The following is an 18,906-nucleotide window of genomic DNA, read 5'->3' as shown; positions in this document are numbered from 1 at the left end:
CAGCATTACAACACAGGCAGAAACATACATACATACATACACACACACATATATGCACGCACAATACAATATTCACGCTGAGAACTAATGGTAGGACTAAACAATAGATTACCACACTGTGTAAAATCCTACCGCCAAATGAAAATACCAAACCCATCTGTGGTAACAAAACAACAACAACAACAACAAAATCAGACATTACAAAAATTAAGTAAAAAACACACAAGCAAAAAGTATGGAATTTAAAAACATTAGTTTTCCAACCAGAGAAAACAAAAATGAAATTGTAGTATCAGGAAAGCAATAGTGAGGACCATTCTGTATATTCCCATCGACATAACTCTAAAACAATAACGAAAAGAAAAGCAGTTTCAACTGAAAAATTTAGTAAAGGTACAAATCACGTGTTTTAAAACATTTTTCTGAAACTGATTTGTTGTTTTCTTCTTAAGGCAAAGTCTAGCCTAAAACTAGTTCACTCTGTAGCCCAGGATTGGCTCCAAAGCAATCCTCCTGCCTCAGCCTCCCAAGTACTTGGATTACAGGTATAAGCTATCACACCTAGCTCCAGCAATAATAAATTTGCATAATGTTATTTTCATGTTTGTAATAAATATTATTCTAATTTTTTTCACTTTTTGAAAATATCCCAGAAAAGCAACCAATCAAGGTATTATAATTAACACATACGTCTGAAATAGTAAATTACATTCTAAACTTAATACTTACGTTTTGGCTATTTGATTCTCAAGATGTTTAACTTTTTCTAATAACTCTTTCTCAACAAGTTCTCTCTCCACCTTAAATTCATCTAGTGCAGTTTGAACAGCTTTGTTTTTTTCAAAATTAAGCTCCTGAATTAAGTGTTCTTTGTCTTGCTCGTGGTTCTTGACCAGTCTCTCCTTGTCTTTCTCAAGGTTCTGGATAAGTGCTTCATACTTCTCTTCTTGTTGGGTTATTTTTTCATCTTTCTGTTTTTCAAGAGCACTCAATTCTGAGTTCAATCTAGTCTGCAATTCAACTATTTGTTCTTTCAGTTTTTTTTCTATTTCATATGCTTGGCGATGCAAAGATGTAACATTGTCTAATTCAGCCTTAAGTATATTAGATTCTTCTTCATGTCTACTGATTAACTCTGAAATGCACTGATCTTTTTCAATTGTCATTAAAGCTCTTAACTCTGACAAACCCACCTGGTAACTCTCATTATTATCATGAATTTTTTGGTTTAGTTTACTTATTTCTGTTCTTAAGTTTTCGGTCTCTTGTTCAAGTAAAGACTTCAGCATTTCCTTCTGCTGTGTTCTGCTCTCTTCCAACAAGATCTTTATCTCATCTGTTTCTGCTTCCTTTAGTGCAAGTTCAACCTCTAACTTACATCTCATGTCTGACAAGTCAGAAACTTTGAGTTTCAACTCCTGCAGCTGTTGCTCTTTTTCCTGAATAGTTGAGGCATGAGATTCTAGCATCTGGTCAATTCTTTGCTGATTTTCTTTTTTTAATTTCTCCAAAGACATATTGTGGTCTGTCATAACTTTCTCAAACTCCTGTGTGTGCCTGATGTGCAGTGTGTCCTCTAATTCCTTCAGGTGATTTTGTTCTAAGCACTGAAATTCAGCTCTCAATGACTCGATTTTTTCATCATGCAGCTTTTTCAGGTCTTCTAATGCCATCTCTCGTGACTGCTTCAGTTCTTTAATTTCACAATGTTGAGTATGCATTATCTTTTCCATCTCTAACAACTTCTGATCCTTTTCTTGCTGCACACAGACAATAGCATCCTTTTCATGTTTAATCGAAGTGAATTCATTGTCTTTATTTTGTAAAGCCTCTTCAAGGGATACTAAATTTTCTTTCAATTTTAAAATTTTATTTACATTTTCTTCACTGTCTTTTACTAGAGCATCAAGTTTACATTCATACTCAATTTTTAAAGATTGGAGTTCTTGCTGATGCTTTTCCTTTAGTGTTATTTCTAGAGAACATTTTACTTTTTCAATAATATTTCTTATTTCTACAGCTGTACATTTTAAATAATTTGCTAAGTCACACTGTTCTTTTTGTACAAATGTTCTGAAATGGCACAGATCGTCCTTGATGGTTTGTATACTGCTGTGAGAGTCTTGTGCAGCAGCTCTGCATTTCTCCAGCTGGACATGTAGAGCAGCCCGATCCCCAAAGCCCTCGTTTCCACGTGTACTTGTGTCTTGCATACGCCTACTATCTATTGCATTGATGACTGAAGAGTAAAGTGACTCCACCATCATTTCTGGACTTTGTGGATCACTTATAGGGTTTGGAGACGATAAATTTTCTTCTATCACAAACTCATTCACAGCAGACATAAAGTCAGACTCAGGGCTTTCTGCTAATGAATCCAAGTCTATAGAAGCTTGGTGAACAGGTTGTTCTGTGTTTGGATGGGAGATGGTTTCGAAATCAAATGTATGAGCATCGATACTATCTGGAGATAATTCTTCTAAGGGACACACTGCCGGACATAAGGTGTCCTGAACAGTTAGTGGAGGAGGAGTTTTTGGTGAGGTAGTGGTTGTAATGCCTGTTGTACTTTCTATTCTTGGAGAAGCAGCTGACTGTGGGGATGCCTGACTTGTGGATACCTGAAACACAGAGTTAAAGTCTTAAAATCTGTAACAGTGCAAACATCTTATATTCATAAAAATATTTAAAACAACTAATTTGCCTTTTGTTCATTTAGGAGATCTGTAATAGTCTGTGACATTTCATCCAAACTTTGTGCTGCTTTTACCAAATTATGTAGGGCAAGTACATGCTGGTGTAGAGGTTCAAAGTCACAAAGTAAGGGGACCCTGAAAAAGAATGACAGATTTTTAGTTTCTAACAAACTGCAAACATATTGTTTCATTCTCTTAAAAACAATGAACAGCATAGTCAGTCCTTCTTAAGCATGGAGAAGCAAAGTGAAAGAAGCTTGTACACTCATTAAAAAACAAAACAACAACAACAACAAAAACAGTATAACAAGCTAGGGAAGCCATTAGAAAGCAAATCATAACTTTCATCATTTTAAGATCAATTCAATTCAAAAGTATTCGTGGCTGTTACCTGAGGAATGGCTGCACTTCTGAAGGACAAAATGATTGAAGAAACTGTAAATCTTTTAATGATATATCTGGAAGTTCACAGTCAAATTTTCGAGGCTTCTGAGTCTATAAATGGAAAAAAAAGTTTACCAATACAAAGGATGAATTTATGATTTCTTGAGATAATTAAATCCACTATAAGAGACTGCCAAAAACATATCAAATGATCTCTTCACAATTAAGAGAGGATACTAATTAATAGACTTAAGCAAAAGACCATGCAAATATGCCAGGGCACACTAGTCTGGAAACTGAGCTTCTTGGTGGTAACTAATAAACTTGTTCTTTCCTTTTTGTCTTAGCACCATTTGACAGAAATTCTAGTATTCCATCAACACTAAATACATTATTCTCCAATTTTCCCTTGACTTGCAGAATGGTCACAAAATGCCTCTATAGTAAACTTTGTTGGTGCACTTTAGGGAGAATTTTTTTTCTTTGCTCCTCTCATTTTGAAGAATTCAAACTTTAATTCTAAATGAAAAATGAATTGTAAAGACCTACTAATTATTTTTTTATAATACTGGCAAGAATTGGTACCGTTTAAAAGTAACTCTGATTATCTTAATCACTAGTCAAGAAGATTTAAATATGTCAGGATAATCTTCATAAAATAGGTTCATTGATAAATGAGTATGTAAATTCTAGTTACAACTGTGCATTCTTAAGAAATACTACCATGCAGAAACCTGTTTGAGATTGACAACTTAATATGGTGGAAGGACATACCATTTCCTAAATTTCTTTGATCATGAAACATGTTTTTTCCATTTAAAAAAATTAATAAACCCAGCTAGCTGCCTTTATAATCTATCAGATGGCATTTTCATGTTTAATTTTAAGGAAGATTTACTGAAGACTCAAGCTACTCTGACTCAAATAATGAAGCGGCATGGAGACAATGGGATGAAACAGCAACAGACAGAAGGAAGACTACAAAAAGATAAAATGAAAAACAGAAAAAAATATAAAACTGCCACTGATGATGCCAGCCTACTCTGAGCTCTTGGATGAGTAGTGGTAAAGAACTCACACCTTTGCTGGGTGTGGTGGCGCACGCCTTTAATCCCAGCACTCGGGAGGCAGAGGCAGGTGGATTTCTGAGTTCGAGGCCAGCCTGGTCTACAAAGTGAGTTCCAGGACAGCCAGACTATACTGAGAAACCCTGTCTTAAAAAAAAAAAAAACCCAAAAAACAAAACAAAACAAAAAAACCTCACACCTTGGCAGTAAGCAAAAGCTCTCTAACTGAACTTAAGACTTGCTCAACAGAAAAGAGACCATGTCAGTACTGCAAACCTAACTAACTATTCAGCACTAGTGAAATCAAGATTACTGTAGGAGAATATACAACCACTAACTTAATCAGCTTAATCCATAACAATCTTTGAATATCTGTCCTTATACCCACGTAGACGTACACATTTTTACCCTCCACCAAGGAATCTTCTCTTTTGCAACAGAGACTACAAAAAATGAAAACCAATCAATATGAAGAGTTGAGGAAGCCAGTACCAAACGATACATCTACAACACTCAAGGAAGCACTAGAGTCAAGGAACACTGAAAAGGGGACAGAAAGATTGTTCAGAGACTTTGTCTTCTAGTAACATCAGAAGCTACAACCACAAAGTCTCACCAACATGACCACCTGAACATGAGCTAAACAAGGAGGACACTAACGAGCACATTAAGCTGCATGGGAAAGAGCCCACAAAGCCTCATCCCTACACAAAGAACTACAGACAACTGAGTAGCTGGAAGCAAGAGAGGTTTCCCAGGGTGAGCACACTAATCATTGCCCAGTGCCAAATGGTCAACTCTGTAAATATACATACATGTAGCATTATACAGATTCAGACTATATCTAGGAATATTTAAATATACACATATATACATATAAACCGTTGGTAAATGGATTTTTAAAAGACCATGAATTTGAAGGTGATCAGGAAGTATATATGGGAGATTTTAGATTTTATCACTCACAACTTAATCTGTTTCTGATAAATGCTTCTAACCCTGAAAAAATAAGGTTTTATAATATAGAAATTTAGTCCTTAAAAAAAAAAAAAAGAAATTTAGTCCTAGTTAGAAAAAAAAAAATACATACACAAAATGAGGAAGGCCAGGAGTCCAGTCCTTTAAACAGACGATTTCTTAAAAAGGACTTCCCTGTACAAAGAAACCAGGAACATGGTTATTTTAGAAATTACCTAAAGGCCAAAAAATAAAGAAGGAAAAGGGTAAATAAATTAATACTTACTAAATAATTTCCCAAAGGATTCCCTTTTTGACTTTTCAGCTTCATATAGTTGTTTTCCGTCTTTGACTAAAGCACCAGCCCACTTAGAAGAGGAACATTTATGTTAATAAAATATACCAATTATGAATGTTAATATATAATTAAATAATTAGAATTGCTTACCTCTCTGTAGTGTTTAATGAACATTTTTCTTCTTACAACCTCAACAACAGCTAGGCAATACATCTGAGGAACTGTACTAAGAGCCTCAACAATTCTGACTCTTTCTAACAGCTCTATTACAAGGCGGAGCAGTGCCTGCAGTTTTTCTCCATCTTGATCAGCATGAAGCATCACAAAACAACACCACCTATAGAAAAAGATTCATTGTTTTCCACATTTGCTAAAAGTCATTTGTAGGTAAGCTATGAAGATCAAGGCTCTATAAAGTCTAACCCTAGAGTTCATCAATATGCATTTCAATGAAATTACTGTTATTACTGGGAAGATTAAAAACACAAAAACTGAAGTCTGACGGAATCTCTTACTTCAGTCTGACGTGGAGATTGTTTGCTAGCTCTTGTTTGGCAGTGGTGCACTTCTGTTTAATATCCAACAGTTTTCTGTGGTTTTGCAACATAATCATTAGTTGATTTGCATGACTCAGACACAGATCAGGTAACACAGATGCATCCTTCAAGTTTTCAGCTCTCATCTGATTAGCTAAAAATCCCTTTGGGAAGGAAAATGACATAAGCTCTCAAGAGAAAAACTGACAAGGAACCACTTTTCATTTAGATTCCTAAAATTCCTATCTCCCATTAAAGGCGGGTGGGGGGTAAAAAGAAATGGCTATTCCAAGGACAGAAAGCCAACTTACAACAATATGTAGCTTGAAAGCTTTACTAAAATAATTAACACAAACACAAGCCAAAAGCAAACAAATTCTTTAAAATGTCATGGAAACACAAAATTTAAGCTATCTTAAACTTTTATAATATTTGTGGTTTTTTATTAAAAATAAGCACATAAAACATCAACATCACAAAGAATAAAAAACATATAACTACCAAGCAGAGACCACAGCACTTAAGTAGGAAGACAGCCTGGGCTAAACAGGAAAACTCCAGTCCATCAAGTGTGACAAGCGGGAGGAAGAAGGGGAGGGAATGAGGAGAGGGACACTAGCACAAAATGAAATTCAGCTGCTTGCCTCTGGGAGCTAGAAATCAAGTGGTCATAAACACGATACCTGAGCAAGCTCTTTCTGTTCATTTACCAGCCGGCTACAGCTAGCAATCATCTGGTCCAAGGCATACAGCCGATCTTCAAGCCCTTTAATGGCTTTCATATTCTGATTATCAAGTTTGGCAATAGTTTGATGGCATTCTAACATAAATGGTTGAATAATCTTTGGGTCAAGCTAAATGAGAAGGAAACATATATGAGTAAAATCTTCTGGAAATAGTTTTAACTATATTTCACAGTAACTAGATACAGACTAAGATACAAAGGATATAGAAAATGATACAGAAAAATGCACAGGAAATAAAGTTATACTAGCAAAGGAAGATTAATAGGATGAACCCCATCCTAAACAACTGGTGTTAAACAAATCACAATATAAAAGTCAAGACCATAATAACTTCAGTAATCATAACTCTCAACCAATTTAAACAATTCTCAGTATCCCTAAGAATGTTATTTTCAAAGTCATCAAGGACATATAAAGTGGAGCTAATGACAAACCCACTCTTTGGTAGTAACTCATCAACTCATCTTCTCTCAAAGCATCTTCCATAGCCAGGTATGTTTGGCATATGTTTGTAATTCAGAACTCAAGAAGCAAGGTAGAATTAAACCAAAAGTTCAGGCCAGCATAGGCAACTCAGCAAGATCCCATTCTTTAAAAAGGCAAGGTTTTTCCTTAACAAATGGGACAGAAAGCTTAAACTTAATCTCTATTGAAAGGAAATGGTTTGGTCAATGAGATGTCTTAATAGTTAATTTTTCCTGTCCTCTGACTTTAGTTCTACGTGTTTGTAGTGTAAAATTTAACTACATGATGCGCTTGGTGGTGCCTGTTTTCTAGTAAAACTGGTCACAGATATTAAATGACCTTGTTTCATTAAAGGCTCCTGGAACTGTGGTATACTCTACTATCTCCTCACCTAAACCTAGAGCCTTGGTGGGTAAAAGGGCATGAGTAAATGCCTTCTCTCCTTTCACAATGAGTCCTGGGGGTTAAAATGAAGTTTCAGGCTTTGACCTACTGGGCCACCTTGTCAGATCCTAAGCTCAACCTTCAATGGAGGAAAACTAGTTCAGCCTTCCTGCCTCAGCAGGGGTTCTGAATACCTGCCAATAGCAGCATGTAGGCATCCTCTAAGTTATTCTTCAACTGTGTTCATTTTGTATATGTGCAAACACATGTAAATACATACACATGTGTGTGGGCACGATTGTGAGCTCTCAGAAGCCATGACATATACATACAGGTCAAAGGACAACTTATGAGAATCAATTCCCTCCTGCAGCCATCTAGGACTCAAACATCATACTCAGATCTCCTTTACCCATGGAATCATCTTGCTGATCGGGGTCTTTTTGACTGTCGTTCTGATGTGTAAAGGAGGAATTTGACTAGGCCCTTTATATAAGGTTAGGGAAGGATAAAACAGGATGATAATTCAAGTGATGTGAACAATGGTCAGGAAGAGAAAAACAATGGATTTATCTTTAACATAATTCCTAAAAAAAACCTTAGTGTCATAAAAATTTATTTAATATTTTGTGGATAATTTTATTCCATTTTCCCAAAGACTATAACAGTTGAAAATATTAAAATCATCATAGAAGTATTATTGGTAATTTTTCTCAAGTGTTTGAAATTAGCATTTTCTTAATGTTTAACTTCAAAGAGTTTTTGCTATTTTAAATTTTTTAAAATATACTCACTGATAAAATAATTTTTCTCCTAGAAACAGTGATAATCTTTTTTAAGTAAACTGATTGTTAGACAATGTACACAAATATATAATGTGTTTTAAATAGTCTCCCACTATGTCAGGTTATCATGTAAGGGCTTTTGAATATAGTTCTCAATGATTCATTTTTAATATTTTATGATATTTTACTATGCTTAGCCCCAAGAGAATATTTTGTATGTTTTGAAACAATTCAGTATTGAACATTAGATATAGAATCCTCGGTTATGGATAATATTAAATATTCATTAATGATATTTTTAGGGTATGAAAGGATATGAATTAAGATGAACAATTTTTTATGTATTATTTGACTCTCAAAATAAATATGTTTGATGTATAAAATACATTTAAATAATAAAAAAATTTTTAAAAAAAAGACACAATTCTATTGCAGAAGACTCAAGTTTGGTTCCTAGCACCGCATCAAGATGCACAAAGCCATGTGTATATCTATCTCTATAGATGTCATGCCTTCTTCTGGTCTCTGAAGGCACCCACAGAAACACATACATATATATGAATAAAAATAAAAAAATAAGGGCATGGGGGACTTTTGGGATAGCATTTGAAATGTAAATGAAGAAAATACCGAATTAAAAAATAAATGAATAAATAAAAGAAATACTCAAAAAATAAATCCTCTTTGATTTGTGAAATGGAAGTCTACAAAAAAATCAATAATTATAGAATATTATGTAAAAATAAAAACTGGGTTGCAAGCAAAACTACTATGAAATTATCTAGCAGTCCAAACAAATATAAAAATTAGGGATTCAGATTGATAAGAACTTTATAAAGCATAAACCAGAAGTGTCTGGTATGGAATTCAGAAATTACAAACATTAAATTCCAAAAAAAATTATGTCCCAACTCATTTCCTGAGGCAGTTATGGGAGTTCACACTATACATTATAAATATACACTATGAAACAACAGAAATTGGACTAATCTATGAAACTAAGGGCTCTAAATAGAATAAAAAATGCAAACAAAAATAAATCTAAGCACCTTTTGTTTATTATACTGCTGGCAATCAAAACTACCTCTATGAGATAAACAGCACTCACTCATCACAAAACGTCTCGTGGTGGATCTGGTAGCAAGTCCTACATAGTCCCAGGTACTCAAAAGGCTGGGGCAGAAGGATTGTAAAAAGACTTAACTGGACTACACAGTTGAGTTCAAAGTCAGCCCGGGAAAGTTAACTCTGCTTATATAGTTCAGAAGATACAACAGTAGTAGAGTACTTCCCTAGCAAGCAACAGGTTTTATGCAAAACTATTCTGAATTCCAGGACAGTTGTTATTATAAAAATGGCACTGGTTACTGTGACCACTGTTATATGGTTAATCATGCATTCATAAATGGATGTTTCAGATACTAAGATATTAGTATTTAAGCAGAAATACTAGGCTCACTTTCATTCATTTGACAATTTTTGCTGGGGCAAGTGCCTTAAACAATTAAATTATCATCTATCAGATGTTATCAAGGACAAAGATGCTGAACATATTAGGAAGCCAAGGTCTTAAAGTTCTCATTTTACTTATAACTTAAATAAGGTAGGCACATGCTGTTCCAGGTATCCTAGACCAAATATTCAGGTGTTTTGTTTTTTCAAGATTGAATGAATCAAGGACTAAAGCTATTTTCAAACTAAGTACCCCTTTAAGCAAAGTCCTTCGTATTCTGACAACTGAAATCTTCAAAACATTAGTATTTTTGTGTCACTAAAGCAATTTTCTTTCTGATGCAAATGCTTTTTATCAATTTACAGAGCAAATATGAAGAGACATTTATCCTGGGTTTACTTCTAGAGTTGTAACTGAAAGCCCAATGTCTTGCTGATGAATTCTTAAGGAGATGAATAGTTTAAGATTCTCATGTAGGGAGGTGCTTACTGCAAAAAGACCACTTTCCAAATAATGGAAATGTTCAAAAATATTTTTTAATTTGTAGTGATTTATTCTTGAACCACTCAAAATCTATTAATGCAAACCCTTTGAACTGCACTAAAAATTTACGCTCAAATAATCTTCCCAAATTTATAATCAACTCAAAAGCATGGTTACAGATAATTTGATCAAGTCTCCAAACTCCAACGCAGGTTCTGCTGTTAATCATCCTCACGCATGCGCACGCACGCACACACAACTTACCCTGCTCATAGAATCAAAGCACTTCCTGACCAGAGATTCCACATCATTGGGTCTATCTTGAACATTTATCCAGTCTAACAAAGAAACATTAAAAAAAGGCAGATCACTGTCTTTAGCATCCACTGAAGCTTCTTCTTGCTGGACAGTACTTTGACAAGATTCCCTAAGTTCTTTGCCACGTTCAGTACCGGTGGGATCTGGAGCTACATGCTCCATTGACTTGTGAAATGAGGTTACCAAGGATGTGTTCGTTGTTCTAGGCATATCAGGAGAGAGCACCAGTTCAGTAGATCTTTTCATCTCAGCTTTCTCTGAGCCTTCATGTTCATTCAAAGAATCCGGTCTTCCCAAACATTCCCTGTAACTATGTCTGGTTAGGCACTCCAATAGTGGAATCTTGGCCATTACTGAAACAGCAGTTCCTAAACTTAAGATACAAAACATGAGTCAGTAAAACGAGTGTGTTCTACTATCATCCAACGAAATCACACTGTACTTCAAAATACCAGCCTTACCACTGCTCCATGTCTTTATTCACATATAAGCTCCTTTATTAGCCAGTTAAAAGTACAGCTTAGTAGAGAGGCGATCACTAACGTTAAAATACAAATTTAAAGCAAAGCTAGCTAGATTATACTAAAGAAGTAGACACTGACTTTCAAATTTGTTTCAAATACAACCTATTAATTAAAAAACATTAAAATTTATGAAGACTGACCATAGCAGTCACTCACACTGTAATTGGCTTTATCACAATCAAATATATTTAATATATTAAAAATATAGGATTAAATTAAGAATTTTAGCCTTAGGATAACTCTTATACTAACTATATCAAAAATGGACTAAGAGAGTTTAGCTGCTAAAGAATATGGAGGAAAATATGTAATCTTTAAGATATCATAAAACTGAATGTTAATAGATTCAGGTCCTTAAAGTAAATTGATATGATCAGAAGGACTCCCTCTCCAAGATAGGTAGTGGGAAAGGTTATTGTAATAAACAATTAAAATGATTCTTTTACTATTACTTATTATTCATTCTCTTTCCTACCAATATTTCTTCTGAAGTCTAGAACTAAGGAGCAAAACTTGTCTTAAAATAGTCAATCTACAATATTAAAACAACTGAGGAAAAGGAGTCATGGGGGTTGGGGTGCAAAATTGCTTGTATGAAACAGGAAAGGGCGACGGTTGAGTTCCCAAGCATCACTTAAAAAAAAAAAAAGAAAAGAAAAATTAAGGAAAGGAAAGAATACACATGCTATCACCTCTAAGGTAAATTCAAAGAAGACAGAAAAACAAACAAACAAAACAAAAACCCCCCCAAAAACCCAAAAACCTAAATACAAAATCTGAAAAGTACATATACTAGCATTTATATAGCATTTACTAGATATTCTAAGGTTGAAGTATTGTTCACTTGCATATTAATTATACATTATTTTAGCACTTTCCTTCCAAAACTCAACGACACTTGATTTAAATGTAAAGGACCTAAGTTTTCCATGTCAGTGAGTTCTGGTCTTCCCTGTCCCCCATTTATATTTTCTCAATTGGGCAAAAGCTAGGAAGAGATTCTTAGATAGATTGAACAACAGAAACCAAGAACACAATTAAAGTGTGACTGTAAAGATGGGTCAGAGAGATGGCTGAGTGGGTAACAGGAAGAGCCTGAATCCCACAGCCGGAGGAGAGAACCAACATCAAAAAGTTGCCCTCTTACTTTTATGTAAGCACTCTGAAACACACATCCCTGTACTTACACAAAAAATAATAATAATGATAATTATAATAAAAATGCTTTAAGAGACTAAAAATACTTATTTAAATAAACACAGCCTCCAACCAATATCCAGGGACTAGAAAAGTATTGATAAAGGCATTTTAAACATTCACATAATGATAAACATACTGAGTAAGTTTTAACTTGATGTCTTCTATGGATTGAAGATAATCAGAATAAATACTTTCAAACTTGAAAAGAAGTTTTTGGTATGAATTTGAACAGTCCTCCAGATTGGCCATGATTGCAGCCCAGCCTTGGTGCTGAAGATGTTCATCATGGACAAGCCCTTCACAGAAAGAGCAGAGCTTCTTGGCAACGTCATACATTTCCTGTTTGAGAATGAAAAAGGAAAATAATAAAAGAAAGCAATGGTCCGTATGTATGTTTGAAATGCAAACATACATTTTCACAAACATTTTTGTCAAACATGAAAGATTGAAAATACCTTATCATCTTCCAATTGTAGGAGTCCTTAAATATAAAAAACCTGTGTGTTTGTGTGTATCTATGTATGTGTTATGCTATGTATATGTTATACATATATGAACTTGGAAGCGTTAAAAAGATGCTGGGTATCCACTTTCCATTTGATTCCTTCAAATCAAGGTCTGTGCCTGGAGCTGGGCTGGTGGCCAGCTAGCCTCAGTGACACTTCTGTCTACTGGCTGCCCATCCCTGGGATTAGGATTAGCACACGCCATCATTCCCAGTTTTTTGTACAGGCGTTGAGGAGGCAATGCTTCATGCTTCACCAGCAAGGTCTTTCTAACTGACCACTCAAGAATCAAATGATTTCTAAGAACAGATGATTGGAATTCAATTATAAAGAATGAAGTATCAAGTGCAAACTAAAAAGCAATATGTGGGAGATTTCTGAAAAAAAAAAAAAAAAAGAAGTTCCCTGTCACAAAAAATTCTGCTCCTGCCGAAAACAAATAACACTCTGTTAAAGTGACCACTTTCACAAGTTCAGACCAAATACGAAGGTACAAAGAGAATATGGACATAAATTAAGAAAGAAGTTTTCCAAATGCAGGGAAGTAATTAAGTGGAAAAAATAGCAAATGTAAAAATATAACTACTTAATAACAAATAATCTAGAGGGGAAAAGAGAAAGAGAAGAAAGGGCTACAAATCTCACAAAATGCTACCAAAAATCAATCAGATTTTACTGTGGGCCACCATGGTGGTGCACACGTGTAATACTAACATTAAATAGGCAAAAGTATGAGGAACACACGTAGTTAGACACATCCAATATGTGTCAGGGAAACTGACAGAAAGAGAGCAAGTTACTATTATAAAACATAGCACTGCATATAGGATATGTATATTAATATGTCAGTGGAGGAGTGTGCCAGGGGGCCAGCCCCCACAAAAACACAATATAGGTTATCACTGCTCTTAGTTGTCCATGAGAATTTGTGGTAGGACTCTAGGACCCTACAGCTGAAGACAGCTCACACATTCATCCAAAAAAAAAAAAAGAAGAAAAGATAGTAGTGACCAGGAAGCTTCTCTGTTGGCTGACTCTCATAGTACTAGAAGTTGCTATTCAAGCAACTGTAGAGGGGTAGGAGACAGCAACATTCTTACCCAGCTGGAAACTCTGTGAACTGCTATGATTACTGGGTAAGAATACTGATCTTACAACATCAATGAAAATTTAGATGCAAAATGTTACTGGGGTAATTAATCACTTTCTAATTTAAGGCTCGTTTCACAGAAGAAAACACATGCATGCCTGTGAAGAATGTGAAACATGCCTGTGAAACGCTCCCCCCCCTTCCCCATGCCTGGTGATGAGTCCATGGCTGGAAGCTTACAAGGCCTAGTTGAACCTACTATTACTGGGCAAAATGAAGAAAGAAAAGTATCAGTGAACAAACAGACTCAGGGATCAAACATGACATTTGCTGAATCAATACATATAATAAATATAAATATAATACATGTAATAGATATGATAAAAATTAGAAATGAGGACATAAAACAGCACAAAATAAAGATATTCAGAAGATAGTTGTGTGGTGGTGCATTTTTTTAATCCCACTTGGTGGACAGAAGCAGGGTGATCTCTGAGTTCAGGGCCAGCTTAGTCTACACTGGGAGTTCCAGGACAAACAGGGCTAAACAGAGAAACCCTGTATTATGAAACACACACACACACACACACACACACACACACACACACACACACACACACCCACCCCTACAAAAACCAACAACATCAAAAAATATTCAGAAAATATCTATAGTCACAGGAGTGGAGAAATTTATCTCAGTTCTACAAGTAAGAAAACATCTGACCAATTTCCTTTAACAAAGGTAAGTTACCTAAGCTGCTAAGGTATCTAAAAATTACCTTTAAAAGTGATAAAAAATTTCCCCTACATAAAAGTGCACAAGACCCCAAAGAATGAAGAGGTTTCTAAAATGTCTTTATTCTTGTTTTAAGAATAGCAATGCCTGGTATTTTGAGTTTCAATACTAATGTTCCTTACTCTCATTTCAACTATTTACTTTTACTTTTATTTTATATGCATTGGTGTTTTGTCTGCATGTATACATGTTCAAGGGTGTCAGATCTTAAGAGTTACAGATAGTTGTGAGTTGCCATGTGGGTGCTGGGAACTGGGAACTGAGCCCGGGTCCTCGGGAAGATCAACCAGTGCTCTCAACCACTGAGCCATCTCTCGGACCCAACTATATAATTTTTTAATATGTTTTTATCTACAATAAAGAAATCATCTCAGCTCACGCATAACCCCCTCCTTTTTTTTTTCAAGACAGGGTCTGTGTGTGTGTGTGTGTGTGTGTGTGTGTATGTGTGCGCGTGTGTGTGTATGTGTGAGTGTGTGTGTGTGTCTGTGTGTGTGTGTGTGTCTGTGTGTGTGCGTGCGTGTGTGTGTGTGAGAGTGTGTGTGTGCGTGCGTGCGTGCGTGTGTGTGTGTGTGTGTGTGTGTGTGTGTGCGTGTGTGTGTGTGTGTAGCCACGGCTGTTTTGGAACTTAGTACGTGCTTTGTAATCCAGGCTGGCCTCATAGAAATCTACCTTTCTCTGCCTTCTTTCTGAGTATTGAGATTTAAAGTATGCATTGCGCCACTACCACCCAGCCCACAGTATGATCCTTAATACTTAAGTATAATCCCTCTGAATTTTTTTCCTTGATGCCACCACCAAGAGGGTCTCAGGCTGACTCAAGAACTTCCAAGTCTACATGATGATGACAACAGCAACAAAATGGACCCAGCAATCCTGGGTTAAGTCACTTCCTACTACCAGCCAATCACAAAGTGAGATTGCTTGTGGACAAGAAGAAAAGCATCTTTAAAGTCCATGACTAATAAATATATGGACAAATATCAAAAGGTTAACCTACTCCAAGAAAACCAAATAAAAGTCTGTGGCTCCCTATTAGGTAGGCTGAACAGCAGCTTCCTCAGCATACATCCCCATCTGCTTCCAATAAACCAATGTGCCACTCTGACTGCAATGTGCAAATTGTGCTCGCCCGTTTGCCTGCCACAAGAATCTTGTCCAGCATTATATAACACATCTAAACGCACTCCTACGCTTTAGCGACCAACACTGAAACTGTGCTGAACGTTACCCTTCTAAAGGAAAACATAAACTGGGCTACTTCACAGCTTCTAAGAAACATGTTTCTTCCTTATCTAAAACTTAGTATATTAATTATAAAATATAAAGATTTTTACTAGTTTTAATTGTATATGTGTGTACACCAAATAAGTACAGGTTCTATGGAAGTTTGAGACATCAGATACACTAGAGCTGGAATTTCAGACAGTTGTGCATCACCCAAAATGGATCCTGGAATCCAAACTCAGGTCCTCTGGAAGAACAGTGCATGTTCTTAAACTATGATCAACCTATAGCCACAACCCTCAACCCGACTCTTAAGTAGAGGACGATGTTATAAAGAGGCCTATGAGACAGGTATTAGGGAAAGGCACACACTACCAAGTAGACAAGTTAATTCCTAAAACTATACTGAGAACCTACTGCCACTCGTTGTTCTTTGACAAGTGCACACATAATTAAAAAAAAAAACAAAAAAACTGTAAGGGGAGTATTTTTCATGTTATCTATGCTTAATTTTGACTTCTCTGCTATCTAGATTGGAATGCTTTTAGAAGCAATTAGTTAAAGGAATTGTTTATATCATACCACTGCAAGCTGTGTCCTTGAAGCAACAGTGTGGAAAACTGCAGGCATCATAAGAGACTCTTCAACTTTTATTTCCATGTCATTTTCTGTTGAAAAGGTAGCTTTAGGAATAGCAGGTGCACGGTCACATAAGATCATTTCTTTATTAAAAAGAAAAATTGGATTTGTGTCCTATATCAAAAAATGCAGAAATGACAAAAATGTAAGTGTTATAAATGGTGAACTTGTGTATTGCCCTTAATACAAAAACAAAGCCCCTGCTCCCATCTGCTAAGAAAGCAGACTATGCAGTAGAGGATCTTTGACACCTACCGTCCCAGCGCTGTAAGTACACACTCTTCGATCTGCAGCCATGCATTCTCCTCCATTGACCACCAGAACCTGGTGCTGAATAGCAATCTTGTATTTGCTTTGAATGGCATGCTTAAGATCAGCCACACTTAGAAAAATAAAATCCAGTTATTACATATTTGTAGTACCTTTATAAAAACACTTCATAACACACACACACACACACACACACACACACAAACACACACCCTTAGACTACTGAATTTCATTCTAAGGCTTTTCTCAAAAAGATAGTAGTAAAAGTTTCCTGTTTTTTAAATTAGATACCACAATCAACTGGCTGTGAATTAAATGAATTAAATGCCTATGGTTTTTTTTTTTTTTTTGTTTTGTTTTGTTTTGTTTTTGTTTTATTGAGACAGGGTTTCTCTGTGTAGCCCTGGCTGTCCTGGAACTCAACTTTTGTAGACCAGGCTGGCCTTGAACTCAGAAATCCACCTGCCTCTACCTCCCAAGTGCTGGGATTAAAGGTGTGCACTGCCACCGCCCGGCTGCATATGTTTTTCATATCTAAAAGTGAACCCATAAAATACAGGCAGCATACAAAATTATTTTGGGGGGTTTTAAATAATGGTGAAAGGTATAAACGAACATACATGTATATTTAAACACAGAGTTTGTGTTTAAGATTTTTACAATACATTATAGAAAGTACAGTAAATCTAAGCCATGTAAAAATTGCTTCAAAAAAAATTCCTATAGCCACATGTTAAAATTCTAGAAGAGGGGCTGGAGAGATGGCTCAGCGGTTAAGAGCACTGACTGCTCTACCAGAGGTCCTGAGTTCAATTCCCAGCAACCATATGGTGGCTCACAACCATCTGTAATGAGATCTGATGCCCTCTTCTGGTGTGTCTGAACACAGCAATACTGTAGTCATATTCATAATATAAATAAATCTTTAAAAAAAATTCTAGAAGGATCCTGGGCAAGTTCAAGGCAAGCCTGGGCTTAGTTAATGAGAAAACATTCTTCTAGAAGAAAAACTGCATCAACAAAAATGAATGGATTGGCCGGGCAGTCATGGTGCATGCCTTTAATCTCAGTACTTGGGAGGCAGAGGCAGAGGCAGGCGGATTTCTGAGTTCGAGGCCGGCCTGGTCTACAGATTGAGTTCCAGGACAGCCAGGGCTATACAGAGGAAACCCTGTCTCAAAAAAACCAAAACAAAAAACAAACAAACAAAAAACTCAAAAAAACGAAAAATAAAAACAAACAAACAAAATGAATGTATTTAAAACGTGAATTCAAGACAGCTGGGGCGATAAAGTGCTACCTGTACAAGCAAAAGGCCTTGAGTTTAAATTCCCATGACTCATATAAAGGCAGTGTGCTGGTCCAAGTCTGTAACCCCAGTTCTAGGGTAGCAAGGGGACATTCAGATACCTCCAGACCCCTGGGATGTATTGACTAGGCAGGCTAGCCAAATCAGAAAGCTCTAGATTCAATGAAAGCTCCTACCTCAATGGTGAAAAGAAAGGATGGGGGTAACAGAGTAAGACATGACACATCTACACACATGACCAACACTCATAAGCCTACACCATGCATGAAACTAAATAATTGTGCATTTATGTGTACTTGGCATATACTGGGTATGTTCACCTGTGCCTGCATGTAGACATGGGAGGTTAATGCTGAATGTCCTCCTCCATTGCTTTCCACCACATTTTGAGATGGGGTTTCCTATTGAACCTAAAGCTCACTATTTGGCTAGATTGATTGTAGAGCAAGGCCTATGGATTCATCTGTCTCTCCAGGCTCTGGAGGTTACAGGCACACATTGAAACGTCAGGCATTGGGCTTCCAAACTCAAGTCCTCATGCTCGCATAGCAAAAACTTCCAAAGCTAACTCTCCAGCTCCTTTAAGTGCCATTTTTAAAAAGCGTTTTATTAGCACATATTAATTACACATATTAATAACACATATTAATTAATGTTACATTCAACATTTTCCCAAATTTTATATTCTCTCTTTTTCTGTTATCTCCCTTATACTCTCATTAGTCTCCTTCCTCTTTCCAGCTACTTGCCATCTTTCTTCTACTCTCATGCTG

The 18,906-nt window shown here is 36.0% G+C and overlaps 1 protein-coding gene across 6 annotated transcripts in view; it reads right to left on the bottom strand.

The window, feature by feature from the left end:
- Rb1cc1 (RB1-inducible coiled-coil 1) overlaps positions 1 to 18,906 on the bottom strand; it is a 61,742-nt gene that overhangs the window by 25,479 nt on the left and 17,357 nt on the right. For all 6 annotated transcript variants that reach the window (XM_011238341.3, XM_011238338.3, XM_006495443.4 and 3 more), the window contains 12 exons: positions 16,810 to 16,936; positions 16,498 to 16,668; positions 12,433 to 12,635; positions 10,519 to 10,945; positions 6,622 to 6,792; positions 5,918 to 6,102; positions 5,553 to 5,739; positions 5,391 to 5,472; positions 5,238 to 5,299; positions 3,088 to 3,191; positions 2,705 to 2,831; positions 730 to 2,621 (listed from right to left, as the gene is read on the bottom strand). In XM_011238341.3, the coding sequence (XP_011236643.1) occupies positions 730 to 2,621; positions 2,705 to 2,831; positions 3,088 to 3,191; positions 5,238 to 5,299; positions 5,391 to 5,472; positions 5,553 to 5,739; positions 5,918 to 6,102; positions 6,622 to 6,792; positions 10,519 to 10,945; positions 12,433 to 12,635; positions 16,498 to 16,668; positions 16,810 to 16,936 (3,738 nt within the window). The remainder of the gene's footprint in view (positions 1 to 729; positions 2,622 to 2,704; positions 2,832 to 3,087; positions 3,192 to 5,237; positions 5,300 to 5,390; positions 5,473 to 5,552; positions 5,740 to 5,917; positions 6,103 to 6,621; positions 6,793 to 10,518; positions 10,946 to 12,432; positions 12,636 to 16,497; positions 16,669 to 16,809; positions 16,937 to 18,906) is intronic.

This window comes from Mus musculus, chromosome 1 (genome assembly GCF_000001635.26).
Source record: "Mus musculus strain C57BL/6J chromosome 1, GRCm38.p6 C57BL/6J".
Classification (NCBI taxonomy): domain Eukaryota; kingdom Metazoa; phylum Chordata; class Mammalia; order Rodentia; family Muridae; genus Mus; species Mus musculus.
Note: the sequence above shows the minus strand (reverse complement) of the source record. Positions and strands in the feature narration are given on the sequence as shown.